The following is a 16,544-nucleotide window of genomic DNA, read 5'->3' as shown; positions in this document are numbered from 1 at the left end:
AAAACAAAACCTCCCTCCCTCCCTCCCTTTCATTACCACCAAACCGAAAAAACAGAACCCGGCGTCTTGCCGCCTAGGTTTTCATGACTGTTTGCACATACCGGTCAGGTAATCAGTCTCGAACTATGCCATTCACAATCCAAATCCGGTGAATTACGGTAACAACACTATAGAGTTATGCTCAATCTTATCGAACGGTGCAACTCTAGTTCATTTATATGCATCCTTGCACTCACAGCATGAAATCTTGCATGTGCCATTCTAATTTTATTGAATGCGCACGTAGCATTGTGCGCATTCGATAAAAGAATGCTATGAAAAGTGAAGAAAATTGTGCTCAATCAGGCATACTCGACTCAAGAATCGTGCTCAATCTTATGGGATGAAAGAACATTATAAATCCAATCTCGCTGCTTCCAAAAGTCAATCGCGAGTTCTCCATTTATGTTGCAAACATAGCAACTCAAAGTTTATTAAGATCAAAATACTCCACAAATGTTATGATGAATTTGTCCATAATTTAACATTACACCCTAAATAGTTTAAGTTCTATATGACAAACTCTAGCACGACAGCAGCCAATTCTACATAGCAGACTGATTGGAAAGGAAGTTCCGATTACACCGGTGTCAAACCTACCACACCTGCACACACAAGATCACAACAAAAAGTGAAGAAAATTGAAGAATTTAATGAAATTACGGAAACAAGCCTACGAGAAGTTACATGTATGCTGCAGTGTTGGAGAACATATTCAAGTTAAAACTCAATGATACAGTGATTATGGAATTCACAAAAGAAAGTTCAACCAATATCGGCACATGTACCTGTAGAATTAAAGCAACTGTACTTTTTTACGTAAACACACAGCATGTCCAGAAAAACTTGGAAACCATTTTCTTAATTATCATCTGCTTAACCATCCTCCATAGTAATTAACTAGGATATGACTGAAATGCATGTGTCTGAGTGTGTGTCCAACTACAAGATGTCTAGGCCCAGATTTTTTGATGTGGGAATTGGTTCCACAGCCGGGAGAATAACAAATAGTACGCTTAGAAGTGACATTCACCGGACTACAAACTAGCTAAGATGGTAAGGGAGGGAGGGGGGTGGGGGGGGTGGGGTGAGGGGGGGAACCATACACTGCTTCCTTTCTTCCTATGTTGAACATAGCTGTTGTATGCCTAATATAAACCATTATGTGTATCGATAATGTTGTTACCAAAGCCTATCATTTAAAGAGCACTACGCGATGGAAAAATAATGAAGAATAGGCCGCCGTTACTATGACCGGAACGAAATGCACAAGATACTCACTCTCAACCCAATCCCCTTTGCACTGTTTACTAACTATTCACTAGAATTACAATTTAATAGGAGAGAGAATGAGAGAGGGATTCTCTGAACGGTTCTGAAAACCTCCTTTATGAGGCTAATGATGAGAGAAATTAATCCTAGAATAATTGTAATTGATGACCCATTAAATAAGCAGAACGGCTCCATGAATGCATCTATAATCTATTACGATCTAGCCATTTATCAACATATAAGTATCTCAGATGACTCCCATACAGAAACTATTTGGCCCAAACCCATGTCTGAGTTCCCAACAAAATATGTCATATTTGAAGTCACCTTATCAATTGGATTATGTCCTTCAAGTATTATAGACTGCAACAGGCATCCACATGCTCGGCCATATAGGAATTTCCACCCATAGGTTGGGACAAAAAAGAATTCATCAACAGATACAAGATTTGCAATTCATCATTCCAACAATTTTTTAGTTAAATCAGTTGGCTGTGTTTTTATTGAAACAATTACAAAGTTTCGGATATAATTCAACAGAAAACATGGCCTGTACATTTTTATTTATTGATTTAAAATTATCCATATATACAAGATACAGTAAAACACTGAAGCTAATAATATCAAGGTTTCTCAAGACCCTTATTAAACATGGAAAATGTTTAGTGGTTTTGAAAGAGTTACTAATTTTATGCTACACGCACACACAGAAAGACATGCACAAATATAAAAGCTTATCCCTCAAATTTACCCAATAGAACGTTAATAAAAGGTATAATGTTTCCGGAGGCTCTATGCATAACAAACTTGTTGATCACAAATTTCATATGTTATAGCACCTTAACACAAGTTAGTCATGGGCATTTTCTTTTAGTTTATCACTCATCATAAAAGCATACATTAGAGGAAAACCTGTCGTGCTACATCTAATGAAATAATTATGCACAAAGGCCCATGTCTAATGAAATAATTACCCTATTTCCTGAGAATATTATTCCTCATCATCAATTTATCATATTCTTCCAACTCACAACTAGAAAAAGGAACAACATACAATCTTCTTTCAAACAGTAAAACAGAAAAGGGATTAACAAGAACAGAGAAATAAATTGTAAGTCAAATTTTCTTGCTTACCACATGCCAATCTTCCACCTGCATTGCCAGTGCTCAGACTGAGTTCATGTCCACCTACAAATGCAAACCAAATGTGATTGGGGAAAGTAATACAAAGAGGGAGGAAGAAACATCAAGGGTAGTAACTTGCTTCTCTACATCCCCCAACAAATGAAAATGGAAGGGAACGAAAAACTTTTCTTGTCATTACCCACCCAAATGGTTTGTTCAAAAGGATAAAAAGAGTTAATTTCCAGTGCCAACCATACACTACCATTGCACGTAAAATTTCTCCACTTATGCTTTAAATGCAGTAACAAGTTTCTTCAACAAGTTGATTATAAACATACTTACCCTTTCCAAGATCATCCTCAAGCTCATGAACGACAAGTGCTCTTCCAATTACAGCATTAGGACCAGTTAATGGTATCTACAAATTTTAGCCAAAACCAAAATCTTAGTAATCAAATACTACTAAGGTGAATACGGTACCAAAAAACATAAAAATGTCAGACACCAAACCAAAACTTGTATGAAGATAAAGATAAACATGCCCTAAAGGTACACACATTCTTATAGGAAAGTATTACCCAAGCTGATTACCTGGTTATCCACGATTGTTGCCTCTGCCACCCCTGCATCCCCACAATAAATCACTTAGTACATTAACTGGATTGTGATATTGGAAAAAAAAAAAAGTTAGAAAAGGGAATTAAAATATGAAATTACCATCAGCATTGGCAACTATGTTTCCCAGGTCACCCGCATGACGGATTTCATCCTCAGGAGCACCATGTGTCAACTGTTTAGGATTGAAATGTGCTCCTAGTAAGGGGAAAAGAAATTCATTAGAATGACATCAAAATAGAATCACAAATATAACATAATATTATAACCCTAACACTTTAAGCTTAAGTTGATCCTACCTGTGGATATGCATCCATTTGTCGTATCACCATACTCATGCTACACAAGAAAGAGAAACACTTAGAAACAAGTTTACTAATCCACAGATGCCAAAAGCTAATTCAAAAACACTTACCAAGTGGAACCCATGAGGCCCGGGAGTAAGTCCAGTAATACGAACATTCACGGTTGTAGGACCTAAGAACAGTAAAACACAATCAGTCATAAGCAGTCATTGCACCATCAAATGTCACTGAAATTATGAGTGCAGATAACGCAAGTTTCTGAGTACGGAATGCAGACCAATCACACACAATTAAAGGAACAATTGAAAGAGCAATCAACTAAATCAAATATAATCCGAGTCTGGGAAGATTTGAGTACCCACATCTTCAAATTATCAACAAATATTAGTTGAAACTAGATAACAAGAAAATCTACAGATTAAACTATTGCTTTAAGTCCAAACAACCTATTCACTACCCATTATGCAGAATCCAAATTTAGTTCTAAACCGCGAAAAATTCAAACCGACACACAATCTTTTCAACATTTCCATTCTCTTAGACATAAAACAATATGAGATTAAACCTAGCAGAGTTGACCATTTAAGAATATAAACCAATATTCAGGAATAGTATCGAAAACCCATATCAGAGTAAGGAAACAGATATCGATAGCGCAATCACAAATTGAAGGGGCAGAGTTAAAGAAGATACCATCGTCTTCTTGGCTCAAGGTAACGACTCCTTCAACACTGGAAGTGCCCTTGAGAACAGCGACGGCTTTCTTGGTGGCGGCGACGACGGTGAGGGGCTTAGGGGCGGCGGCGGCGAAGGACATGGATTGGGATTTGAGTGGGAGCTTGAGGGAGACGCCATGGAAGGAGGAATGAGGAATTGAGCGAGGGTTAGGGTTTTTAAGCTGGGAGAAGAGAGTGGGGGATGAAGGCATCACAGTCTGAGCTGCCATGACCGCCGAAGCTGCTTGCATTGTTTGCTTTGGATTGGGTGGTGGCTGGGGGCGGTTGAGATGATAAAATGAGAGTGAGGAGCTGCCACTCGGGCGCTTTTGGTGTTTTATTTGGGACTTTGGTTCCTTCTTTTCGACAGCTTTCGGAAGATTCTGGGTTTAACCGCTCTCTATTTTGTGCTGTAAAAAGTGGTTTCCTTTATATTGATACCATTTCGGACCCAAATTTTTATTCTTAATGTTTTTAGTTTTAATTTTGGGATAGCGAAAATCGGATTCAGAGCTTCAGGTGGTGAAAATTCTTTATCAATTGAGCTACAAATTATATTAAGTTAATTTTTTGTTTGGATACCAACCAAAAGATTTGATCCTTATGTCGTTACTATTGGAACATAAATTAGCCTAATCCAATTATCCTGCAAAGCCCAAATCACTTTACAAACACTTTAGCGTAACAACTTGGCCCTTAACTAAAAGAAAAATTCGCCTCATTTATGGCTGTGCTCAGATAGCAAATCGGGGTTGGATGTGGCGTCTAAGGAGGTGACTCTCGCTGGTCGACAAGGAATCGGATGAATTGCCTGGAATTGTGTCCGTAGAAAGCAGTAGAAGCTTCTGGTTTCAAATGATGTGTTTTAATTTCGGCCCAACTGTTTTTGGGCTTTTTAGTGTTTTTGTTGTGTTTTAGGCCCATTTTTGTAGGTTTATATGTTAACTTCGATATTTTGTTTATATGTTACCAAAAAAGTAAAAAATAAAAAAATGTTGTGTGATTCTCACGCTCTTATATTTCGCTTTATAGGTTCCTCCTTTTACTCTGTATCCGTTGTCAATGGAAGTCCAAATAAACCAAACCAAATAACCAGAATCCTGGAGCTTCCAATTTGCATCCATGGGCACCCCCAACCCAAACCTAAACCCATCATCCATGCGGGTCCTAGTCCGCCCACCTCCTACACCCACCGCCAAACCCACTTCCAATTCACCCACCCAAACCCTTCCGCTTCCCTCCTCCGCAGACCCTCCCTCTTCCGACGGTGTTGTCGTCGTGGGCTTCATTGGCCGGAGCCCCGACGACTCTGCTCAACTCATCAACCGGATCCTCGACTCCAACGTGTTCGGGTCGGGCAATCTCGACAAAAGCCTCTTTCTTGACAAAGAGGAGCTCAGGGACTGGTTTAGGTGGCGAAGAATCAGTTACTTCCATGAACAGAAAAAAGGCATTCTGTTTTTGCAGTTCTGCTCTACCCGGTGCCCCGCCGTGGCTGATGGGTTCTCGGGTTCCAGGTCGGGTTTTGACTCTCCAGTGGAAGAGCATGACTTTCGGGACCTTCAGGCGCTGCTCTTCATGTTCTCTGTAAGTTGTTGCTTTTTTGGTTCTCTCTCTTTTTCTTAGAGGAAGCATTTCAGTTCAGATATTGGGATTGTGATATGTTATGGTGTAGTACAGAAATTAACAGAAATGGATTCTATAATTGTGTATAAACATCGGAGTATTGCAAAAAATCTGTGTGAAAATTTCGCAGACAACGGGTTTCGTGGGCATTGTTTTGTATCTAGTTGCTAGTACAAGAACTAATCTGTACTCAGTACATGACCAGTTTTTGTATTGGAGCAGTTAAAATTTTGAAAAGGAAGTTTTGAGGTTTTAATGTTTAGGAGATACGAATGTCGGTGAATGGTTAATTTAACTGTGATTAACCCAATGAGTAATGCAGGTTTGCCATGTAATAGTATATATTCTGGAGGGATCACAGTTTGATTCGCAACTCCTACAAAAGTTTCGAGTGTTACAAACTGCCAAGCATGCTTTGGCTCCGTTTGTGAGATCTAGAACTGTGCAGCCAACATCGTCCAGGCCACCTTCATCGTCATCTTCACGGCCTACCACATCCGCTACCTCCACTAGCAATTCTTCTCAAGGTAGAAGTGGTGGCATCTTGACTCGCAATGCTTCTTCCATTTCACTTATGTCAGGTTTAGGTTCCTACACTTCTTTGTTCCCAGGACAGTGTACCCCAGTCACACTGTTTGTTTTTATTGATGATTTCTGTAATGCGCCAAATCCCAGTTCTAATCTGGAGGAGTCAGCAGATACATCCTCACTTAATCAATCGTCTAGTGTGAACAGTTTAGCAAGGCCAAGCTTGCCTGTTAAAGGTTCGGGTTCAGTGGTTGTGCTTGCCCGCCCTGTGAGTAAATCTGAGGGCAGTTTTCGGAAGAAACTGCATTCATCCCTTGAAGCACAGATTCGTTTCTTAATTAAGAAGTGTAGAACACTCTCAGGTTCTGAAAGCAGTCATGCGGGGTCAAGAAGCGGGGGTGCTTCAAATTCAGCACCTTTATTCTCCCTTGATGCATCAAGGGCTGTCCTATTGTTAGATAGGTCTACGAATCAGAGAGGTGAATCTCTTGAATTTGCCACAGGACTTGTGGAAGATGTTTTGAATGGGAAGGCAACCTCAGATTCTCTTCTGCTTGAAAGTCATGGTCAGAATGCAAGCAAAGAGGATATCATATCAGTCAAGGATTTTATTTACAGACAATCTGATATTCTAAGAGGTAGGGGGGGACCGGTAAATAATTCCAGTAGTGGTTCAACTGCTGGTGTAGGTATGGTTGCTGTTGCTGCAGCTGTTGCCGCTGCATCAGCTGCATCTTCATCTGCTGCATCTTCATCCGCTGCATCTGGAAAGACGATGTCTACTCCTGAACTTCCAAATTTCCAAATTTGGTTATCTTCCAGTCAACAAATTCTTGATGGAGTTCTTTCTGCAAAAGGTGGGTGCTTATATGAAACTGAAATTAGCAAACGAAAACTTCGCCTAAGAAACACTGTTCCTCAGCAGGCTGAAGGAGTTTCTTCAAAAGGTACGGATCCTCTAGATTTAGCAGTATCTTGCCTGGAGAATGGTAAAAGGCTAAACACAAAATTTTCAATTTTGTGGTGTGAAAGGACTCTTCCAGCTGCTAAAGAGGTTTATCTCAAAGACTTGCCTGCTTGTTACCCAACTTCACAGCATGAAGCCCATCTAGAGAAGGCTTTGCAAGCTTTCCATTCAATGGTGAAAGGACATGCAGTGCAACAGTTTGCAAAAAAGTTGGAGGATGAATGCACATCCATCTGGAAATCTGGAAGGCAACTGTGTGATGCCGTTAGTTTGACTGGAAAACCGTGTATGCACCAGAGACATGATGTTGAAGCTAGTGAATCACTTTCAGGAGTTCCTGTGAAGCAACATTCCAGTGGATATGTTTTCCTTCATGCATGTTCTTGTGGTCGTTCACGGAAGCTAAGATCTGATCCTTTTGACTTCGAGTCAGCAAACATTACTTTCAATTGCTTCCCAGATTGTGACAAGCACCTTCCCACACTTCAACTGCCTGAAGTAAGCAATACAGGCCCTATTCAACCTTCCTCATGGAATTTGGTCCGCATTGGTGCTGCAAAGTACTATGAACCTTCTAAAGGCTTGCTTCAAAGCGGGTTTTCTTCCACTCAGAAGTTTCTTTTGAAATGGATAATACATTTGGGAAAGCAGAAAAGCCTGAATGAGTTACCTACCAGTGCAGTGCAACAAGGTTCAGTAGTTAGGTCAGAATCCAACCTCAAGTTTGAATCTAAAGCTGGTGTGCAGTTGTACACAGGGGAGTTAAAATCTGGAGTAGCAAGTCATAGAAAACCTGCAGAGGACGTAGTGTCTGATGATAATAAAATCAGTTTTGGGAAAGGTCTTCCCAATTTTACCATGCGTAAAGCTTTTTCTGAGGTTGTCGCTGGAACAGCGACTGTAGATTCAGGATTTCCTCCTATCCAGCCGAGGAAAAAGTCTTCATTGGGTTTAGATAAGATTATCAAGAAAACTAGGACAATGGAGCAGCGTGTAGAACGGACTAGTGATAATAGAAATCGGAAATCTGAAGATGTTTTATCTGTTCAGGAAAACTTTAGTGAGACCAACAGCACAAATGGTGACCCCTATCTACAGATAGGTAGTAATGTAGTTCCTGTTAACCTGAATAGCGGTGAAAAGTTCAAAATGAACCCTTCTTTAAAACAGGTAGTAGTGTATGTTGGATTTGAGCATGAGTGCCCCCATGGCCACCGTTTTCTATTAAATCCAGAGCATCTTCATGAGCTTGGGTCCTCATATCAATTGCCTGAAGAATCTCAGGAAAACTTAGACCATAGCCTGCTGGATAATTCGAAAATGAGTAGGAATGGTTTCCATGGTAAAGTTCACCGCAATTCAAATAGGATTGCTACTGCTACCGGTGCAAATAAGGAGAGACATGTAACTAAGTCAAAAGAGATAGTAACTATTGGTAATCTGCATATAGATGGGCTAATGCAGTCAGGACCAGGGAAGGAGCAGAATCACACATCTTTTAATGCATCTCCAGTCCAGAATTTGTCCAAACGTCTTGAAGGGAGCTTTCAGTCGATTAGCCTTGATGATGGTGGATGTGCCTTCTCTATGTTGAATAGAAATTTACCAATCTATATGAACTGCCCACACTGCAAGCTCTCTAGGGATAAGCAAAATTCACTGAAGACGAAGTTTGCTGGCACAATATCACAGCTTCAAAGGGTTTTTGTGGTATGGAATGTTTCTTATAATCCATTTTTCTCATTACATTCTACAGATAGTTAATAAGTAGGTTGTTTTAGTCATTAAGCTTATTGCTTTGGATTGGCTATCTACAAGGTTTTTCCTATTACATGCATTTAAAATATGCAGCACCATTTTTAATATCCAGAATATGCTATACCTAACCTAACTAAAGGAGGTTTGGTTTTATGCTAATGTTTTTCTCCCTTACCGATGCTCACTAAAGATTCTGCTTGTAGGTCACACCTCCCTTTCCAGTGATATTAGCTACTTGCCCAGTTATACAATTTGAGGTATTTCTATATCCCTCCTCAAGTATAGTATGCATGACCTTAATGATATTGCCTACCTTAATTTATTGGTATATTTTATTTTACAATTTGACACCTGATGAGTTAGAATTGACACCCGAATAGTTAGAATTCTCTAAGCTTAATAAATCAGTTTGCTAGTATCTCTCGGTTCAGTTTCTGTTTCAGAATCACAAATCCTTCATGTTGTTTATTATTGTTGTTCAGTGTGCATGTAACACGCACCTGTTCATTGTTGCTGTTTTTATTCTTTCAAAATGTATTGCTAGTTCTACACAATTTTCCCCCTTTTTTCTTTATTAGATATTTCTTACAAACTTAAATCTTTGTTCTCATGTTATTGCAATCATTTTACTTGCAGGCATCATCTCTACCTCCCTCAATCCCAGAACGTGAGCAGAAGTTGCAGTTCAACCTCGGATCCCAAGTGGTTCTACCTCCAGAGAGTTTCATTACCCTTAGACTCCCATTTGTGTATGGTGTGCAACTGGAAGATGGAAGTTTACATTCTCTTGGTTGTTTCGAACATCAACCTGAAGTAACCGCTTGGATTACAAAAGGGACAACATTGCAGGTCATGTCCAAGAGAAACTGTGTTGGTCAAGATGGAGTTCTAACATAGTCAGAATTGTATATCTTAGGATTTAGCTTTGTCCTTGCTGAGTTTGTAAAGGCAGATTTAGTTGGCTCCATTACGGTCAGGTCAGTACCTGCCATTTCTAAATTTTTTTATAATCATTTGTTTTATTTTTTGTTTTATGGATTAAACTTACCCATGTTTAATGCAGATTCGGGATTAGCCAAGTTGTATAGAGCATTTTAGTAAGCATAAACATTAGGCTGAATGTTTTGCATTGGTGGCCAGGATAGTTTAGTTATTGTCGATCTGATAGATGATATGAGCGTTCGGTTGGATAGGGCTGGATGACTATACAGAATTTCATCTTTGATCCCAAACGGTTGGGATCTGTTAATCTTCTGAAGTTATAATTTGAACCTGATGATTGAAGATATTCATGCAGGCTAAAGTTTTCATCGATATACATGATGTTGCATATGGTGATTGATAAATTTCAACCTCAAAACTCACATGAGCATTCTCATTTGCAGCCAGGTATTGTTTTTGGTGACGTCATTTCAGTAAAACTTACTAATAGTTCTTTAATCTTTTCTGGTCTGCCTGTTTTCCAGGAACTGTTTGATTCTTGAACCTCTTGGTGGCTGGTGCTTGAGCGAAGCTTTTCAGAGCCGTGGTATGCTCTCTGGTCTTTATTTTATCCTCTCTTACACTGGAATGGCGGTTCCTTCTATTTAAAACTTAAAATCAAATGCTACTTCTCATGATCTGGATTCCATCATGTGGTTAACTTCGGGTCCTACAGACCATCAGATCCAAAAATGTTATTCCATTTTATCATGTTAATTTTTTTCTAAAAGAAAACATGATAGTAATATGTAGATAGAAGATGTTTAATCTTATATTGTATTGTCTAAACATCTTATATTGTATTGTCTTGTCGCATTAAAGTTGACTCTATTGTTCTATGTTTTGGGATACCGTGTTCCAGTTCTATTCTGTGAACTACAAAAATTCACGTTTGTCACTTTGCACATATCAAAAATGCAAATCTAGACCTATGGTTTTTTGAATTTTGAGAATCGTATAAATAAGTTTCGTATGACCCAAACAAGTTATTAAAACAACCAACGGGGACTCAGTGGGAGTGGCTGAGGCACATCGGTTTGTCCTCTGTGGTCATATTTTTAAACCTCAAGGTACCTCATTAGCGATTGCCAGTGTTTCCTTCCCCCACGATTGTAAGGTTCAGCCGAGGGCCCCAGTTTATAATCCGTGTCAGAACGACAGTGACCTTGTCATCAAACAGATGCCATTTTGAGAACCGGGTTCACGGTTCAACTTAAATTTCATACTAGATGAATTAAGAGGAAAATATGAGAAACTAAGAAGCAGTAGCATCCCTTCTCCTTTCTATTCAGTTTTCATCTTTTCTTCAGTTGTAAAGGCTATCAAAGCTGAATTTGAATTGTATGTAGGATTGAACTAGGGTTTCAAAATCAGTCCTCCATAGTTCCATTGATCATATTTTTTTTTTTACAGCGGGAACCCAATATATAGACCTGAAGTTTACAAAGATATAGACTATAGAGAGATAAGAAGACATCAGGAGAGAGAGAGAGAGAGAGAGAGAGAGAGAGAGAGAGAGAGAGTACTCTGAGATTTATAATTACAACTTATAGCTTGTTTCTGTTTAATTGCAAATATATGTAGATCCTGTGTTATATTACATATTGATAACATATGGTCATACTTGTGTGACAGTTCACTCTTTATTTATGCTTGCTTAAGAAGCTATGCATGCCGCTGGATGCCCTGGATTTCGGCTGGCCTGTAATCCTTGTTAGAGTACGGTTGTCATGCCAAAATATACGGGCAAATTGTGGCGGTGTTGCGATGCTTCCATATCTTGGAAGGAGCTTTTGCACAGTTGCACTAGATGGTCGACATGATGGATGTGGTTGCAATGTCAATTTGGGCAATCTTTCTTCTCTCACTATACTAATAGTTAGCCAATCATTTAAAGCATGTTTGGGATTGCTTTCAGAAGGCTCACGAGCGAGTGTAGTGGATTCAGGGATCCTGAGTGATCCTCCTCTTCATCCCTGTTTGACATGTTCACCACTCAATGTACCAGTCCATTCGCGGTTCAATGCGACGCCTTCAAAAAGACTTTGAATGTAGAAATTCCAAGTGCTAATTGCACTAATTCCCCAACTTTTATTAGTGTTGTCGAGGGTGATGCAAAACTTATTGGTTGATGTATTGTTGGTGTATTCTGCACCGTCCTCTGATGCAAAACTTCAGAGAGGATTCTTTGGCTTCTGTTTGGCACTCTCTGGAATCCTTCCAAATTTGAAATCACGGTTTCGTTTTGATTGCCTATTTTTTTTTATCTAAATCTAAACTACATATTGATAATATTAATCGAATTTTTTTGTTAACCAAAAGAGGGTGCAAAGATTATTTAGTTTTCTATCACAATAAAAAAGTTAAAGGGTAATAATGTAATTTTACAAAATAAAATTTTGCTGTTTCTTGTTTAAGCCTCATTTACAAGTAATTTTAACATTAATTTAAAAAAATTAAAAAATTCACTTACTGTACTGTTCATAGATTAGAATCGTTCTCGAAGTTTCATTTATAGATCATTCATACAAAAAAAAAAAAAATTGTATGTCGGTGGTGATGCGGACGACCTCCATATTAGAGCTCGGTTACAATCACTAACTCATCAACTTTTGTTATTATTTTTTTTCTGTTAGCTGAAGTATTAGAAGAGGGTCAATTTGCACGTTATGAAGAAATGGGTGTCAAATAGCAAAACACTCAGGTGTCAAGAACCACTATCGGTTTAAGTATATTGAAGAAGATATTCCAGACTAAATCACTAATATATCATTTGTGTCGTCCATTTAATTATAACACAGAAAACTGGTAATATATGACGTTATACTAAAAAAATTTCTCGACGACCCTCCAGCAACCTTTTAGCTCTTCAGGTAAAACTCTTTGTCTACTATCATCATCGATTTGTATATTTGACTGACACCTTAATCATTGTTATTATTAGAGGAAATTAATACCATATTCAGAAATCTAAAAGCATATTTCTAGATAAGAAACAATTTATTAGATAGAATAACATGAAAGAAATATTATACATGTATCGATGGGCGTCGAAGATGGTTGAAAATGATAAATTACAAAGCATAAATTGTTCTCGTTGCATGCATGCATGTGTTCATGGCTCTTTGGCAAGTAGAAACCTATATAACTAGACCTTTTTGTTACATTCTGCTTTATATGAAAATTTGGGTTAATTTAAATACTCAGATTACAACATACATGCATATGAGAGAGATTAGGCTGAGAATCCAGAAGCCAATTTAAAACCTTGGTTAAGAAAAGCACCCGTGACCCAAAGTTTCAAATTTGGCAAGTTGACGACGTCCTGCTCGCATTTCTTTACCTGTTTTTGACAAATATTAACAATTAGGTAATTAATAAGAAGGACAAAGACTGAACACTTGACGACATCGAGAGGGTAGCAATTTTAACACTCATCTTTTATACCTTGTTTTTAAGTAGTGTATATATAAAATTAGAAGTGTAACAATTGCCAACAGATCAGAGAAAGTAAAAAATATTTATACATACATTCAAAGCAAATGTGATTTCAAATCTGTCAGCTGAAACTGTGTTTAAGTTAGAACTTTGAACATCGAAGCTTGTTAGGGATTCAAGTGCCTTGTAAAGTGATATGGCTACTCCTCCTCCCTTGTTGCATGCCACCTTCACATAAAACCCTTTTTCCTCCACTTGAGACACGTCTATCTGCAAACTAGTTATTTTAGTTTCAACAATTTTGCACAAATTGATTGTTGGAACAATCAGAGATTGTTGTTATAGGACCATATTGTTAACCATCTCTCTAATACAAGTGGGTCCTATATACATAGGTGAGTCTGTCTTTAGTAAACCGGTGGTTAGCAAGATGATCAATAGACGTGGTACAAATAACATTACTCTAACCTGAAGGATGCCCTTAGAAACGAACTGGTCATTGTTTGAATCTTTATTAGGTTTGGTTGATCCTTCCAGATGTCCTTCTCGATCATCTGCTCCGGCTAAGGATGCTTCGAGGCTTGCAATCTCAGCTTTCAACTTCTTAGCCTGCTGTTGCAAGTCTTGTACATACAATACAGAATCTCCAACAATGGAGGCCTTATCCATCTGTGTATATACATCTCCAACATATTAAACAACAATCATGCACACATAACTTTTGTTCTTCAAAGATAGTTTCCGCAAAACTATATAAAGTTCTTAAGCCTCTGTACGCATTTACAAGTTTTGGATTGGATATGTATTCTTTACCTTGGTTATGTTAGGAACTAAAGACCGCAATGCATATAGCCTTTCCTTCATGCTCCCCCTCCTCTTCCTCTCCGACACCAAAGTCCGTGACCGGTCAACCTTTTGCCTCTTCGTTGTTGTCATGGTTGTGGTTGTTCCAGACGAATCTTCCCCGTCATTATAGTACTCTTCTTCCCTGCCTTTCATTTCTCCATCAAAATTTGGTGATGTAGCAAACAAAGAAGTAGTTGGATCCGGTACAATTACATCATTAAAACCAAACATAAGACCTGGTGGAGTAGTAGAACCAGCTTGACCAAACAGGCTATAATCATCAAAGCAGCCATTCATCATAAGGTCAGGATCAAAATTAGCCGCTGGATCTTCACCGTCACCGCGAATAATATCAATGAATTGATCAAAGTTTGCATCATCTATGAAGTCTTGCAACTCAAAATCGTTGATGTTATGACCTCCTTGATGCTGGTTTCCCAGCGAATCCATATTGCTTTTCTTTGTTTGGTAGTGAGTTGTAGCTAACCTCGTCTTAAAATATACTTATATAGATATAGAATTCGTAGAAGTAAAGTTCATATTTTTCTCAAGTGTGAAAGAAATCAGATGCGGTTTCTAAGACGCTGGAATTCTTATTGTATAGATTAATGTTAGGGAGACCAAATTTTAAACTAAATTTTGTAAATCAAATGATGTGAACGTTGATGAGCGGATTATTACTTAAGTGTTGATTAATGTGTTTATTTATTATTGGTGACACATCATTTAATTTGCAAATTTGATTTAAGATTTCCCTAGTATTAGCCATTTATTTAACGTTTGAAGGAGCTGACAAAACTACAACAAATCATTGCCTCTTAATAAGTACAAATGTTTTTGTCATATACTTAAAGACTAAATGATGTAATTTCTATGAAGGAATGTAATTATTTTTGTTTTATTATCTTGTAAGATTTTATTTCCTATTGTAAATAGATTAGAAGTTATTGTTTTCCTTAGAATTGTATCTCTATATATATATGTAACTTCACAAAGAGAAGTATAAGCATCAAAGTTTCGAACTAAAAGTAACTCTAATAAAAGATTAAGAGCATGCTTGGGATTGTTTCTAGAAGCGTTATATCTCATTCAAATAACTAAAATCACTTTTTGAATTTTGACAAAAAAAATTTAGAAATTATGGTCATAGAATCTCAAATTTCTAGTGCTTTCTAATTAAGCGTTTGAAAGGTTTTCTAATGAAAGCACTTCTAGCATATCTAAATGTTTTTGTATTACCATGGTTAGTATTGTGTGGCTTGCCTCAAAACTCTCACCCACTAGGTTTCGTTTGTTCCTTGCTAGAAATGGATTTGAATAAATAACTTACCATAATGAAGGTAAACGTACTTGATTTTTTCGTTTTGAGGGATTAGAAGTGAATCAGACATGAAGAAAACTAATATCATCTAACCTCCTTTTTGGTGGGAGATTGTTTTGTATAAGTTTTCTTAATGAGAGTAACCTATCTTATGACTTCAAGTTGGTAGCAAAATTTTTTATTCATTTCTTATTAAAATACCTTGAATATTTTATATTATCCTTTCTCACTCTAATCGTTAAGGCTAAATGAAGCCTTAGAGAGTTGAATATGCTTGTAAAGTATTGTTCTGTATCAGATTCAACGGAGCTTTATTAGGTTGTCAAATATTTTAAAATTTCTGGATTTAAATTAATATAATCTTATGATTCAGCAGAACTGTCTTGGTGATTAGATGACTAAGAAAACATTTCTATACATATATTAAAGACTAATTAAAGAAATCTTATTTCTTACGATTAGTCCACTTTTTTAGTCAACTCCCAACAAATCTTTTTTCTATGTCTTATGAGATATTAATTTATACCTATAGGCTGTTAATTAGCTTATCCAATGCCCTCCCAAGTGATTGTCAACAAAGTAAGAGGTTCCATGAATTCTGTATTCGCCTCGTACAAACTTCTCATTTTATTATTTCCACAGGGAAACTTTCTGTTTTAGCTACTCTCTTTGCTCGATTCGGTGCGCCGTTGAACTCCTACGACAATGACTTTTCACTTTCCAGTCTTTGTATAATTTATCAATTTAAAACACTTAATGCCGCTACTCAGTAATACGATCTAATAGTATTCATCTTCATTTGTAAGTGAGAGGTCTTAGGTTCGATTCTTGCTAAAGACGAATTTGAATCACATTATTGCTAGCTCATTGTGAAGCTAAGTCTACCTCTTTCCCTTTAGTGTAAATAATATCGTTTATTAAAAAAATTAAAATTAAAAAACACACTTAATGCCTACACGTATCAGTTATGTCATAATTGATAATATATATACTCATTTGAAGAAACA

The 16,544-nt window shown here is 37.5% G+C and overlaps 3 protein-coding genes across 5 annotated transcripts; 1 reads left to right on the top strand and 2 right to left on the bottom strand.

The window, feature by feature from the left end:
* Positions 1 to 354: 354 nt before the first annotated feature.
* Positions 355 to 4,473, bottom strand: LOC137714947 (superoxide dismutase [Cu-Zn], chloroplastic). Its single transcript, XM_068454112.1, has 8 exons — positions 4,050 to 4,473; positions 3,467 to 3,528; positions 3,351 to 3,390; positions 3,154 to 3,249; positions 3,028 to 3,059; positions 2,779 to 2,854; positions 2,446 to 2,499; positions 355 to 644 (listed from the first exon to the last, which is right to left on the bottom strand). The coding sequence occupies exons 1-8, from the start codon at positions 4,321 to 4,323 to the stop codon at positions 619 to 621; spliced, it is 660 nt and encodes a 219-aa protein (XP_068310213.1). The 5' UTR covers positions 4,324 to 4,473; the 3' UTR covers positions 355 to 618.
* Positions 4,474 to 5,085: 612 nt separating this feature from the next.
* On the top strand, positions 5,086 to 12,152 carry LOC137716392 (uncharacterized). 3 transcript variants are annotated; one of them, XM_068455838.1, is made up of 7 exons: positions 5,086 to 5,659; positions 6,021 to 8,903; positions 9,155 to 9,208; positions 9,588 to 9,928; positions 10,249 to 10,340; positions 10,418 to 10,479; positions 11,568 to 12,152. In XM_068455838.1, the coding sequence occupies exons 1-4, from the start codon at positions 5,195 to 5,197 to the stop codon at positions 9,846 to 9,848; spliced, it is 3,663 nt and encodes a 1,220-aa protein (XP_068311939.1). In that variant the 5' UTR covers positions 5,086 to 5,194; the 3' UTR covers positions 9,849 to 9,928; positions 10,249 to 10,340; positions 10,418 to 10,479; positions 11,568 to 12,152. The 3 variants fall into 3 exon arrangements, with proteins under 3 accessions (XP_068311939.1, XP_068311940.1, XP_068311938.1); XM_068455839.1 differs by lacking the exon at positions 10,249 to 10,340; XM_068455837.1 differs by lacking the exon at positions 11,568 to 12,152 and having other exon boundaries at positions 10,418 to 11,312.
* Positions 12,153 to 12,849: 697 nt separating this feature from the next.
* Positions 12,850 to 14,783, bottom strand: LOC137714100 (transcription factor FER-LIKE IRON DEFICIENCY-INDUCED TRANSCRIPTION FACTOR). Its single transcript, XM_068453389.1, has 5 exons — positions 14,401 to 14,783; positions 14,184 to 14,358; positions 13,839 to 14,039; positions 13,464 to 13,640; positions 12,850 to 13,275 (listed from the first exon to the last, which is right to left on the bottom strand). Exons 1-5 carry the CDS (start codon positions 14,664 to 14,666, stop codon positions 13,168 to 13,170), a joined length of 927 nt encoding a protein of 308 aa, XP_068309490.1. The 5' UTR covers positions 14,667 to 14,783; the 3' UTR covers positions 12,850 to 13,167.
* Positions 14,784 to 16,544: the final 1,761 nt, after the last annotated feature.

Source organism: Pyrus communis, chromosome 14 (assembly GCF_963583255.1).
Source record: "Pyrus communis chromosome 14, drPyrComm1.1, whole genome shotgun sequence".
NCBI lineage: Eukaryota > Viridiplantae > Streptophyta > Magnoliopsida > Rosales > Rosaceae > Pyrus > Pyrus communis.
The sequence above is the reverse complement of the archived record's forward strand: the minus strand, read 5'-3'. Positions and strand labels throughout refer to the sequence as shown.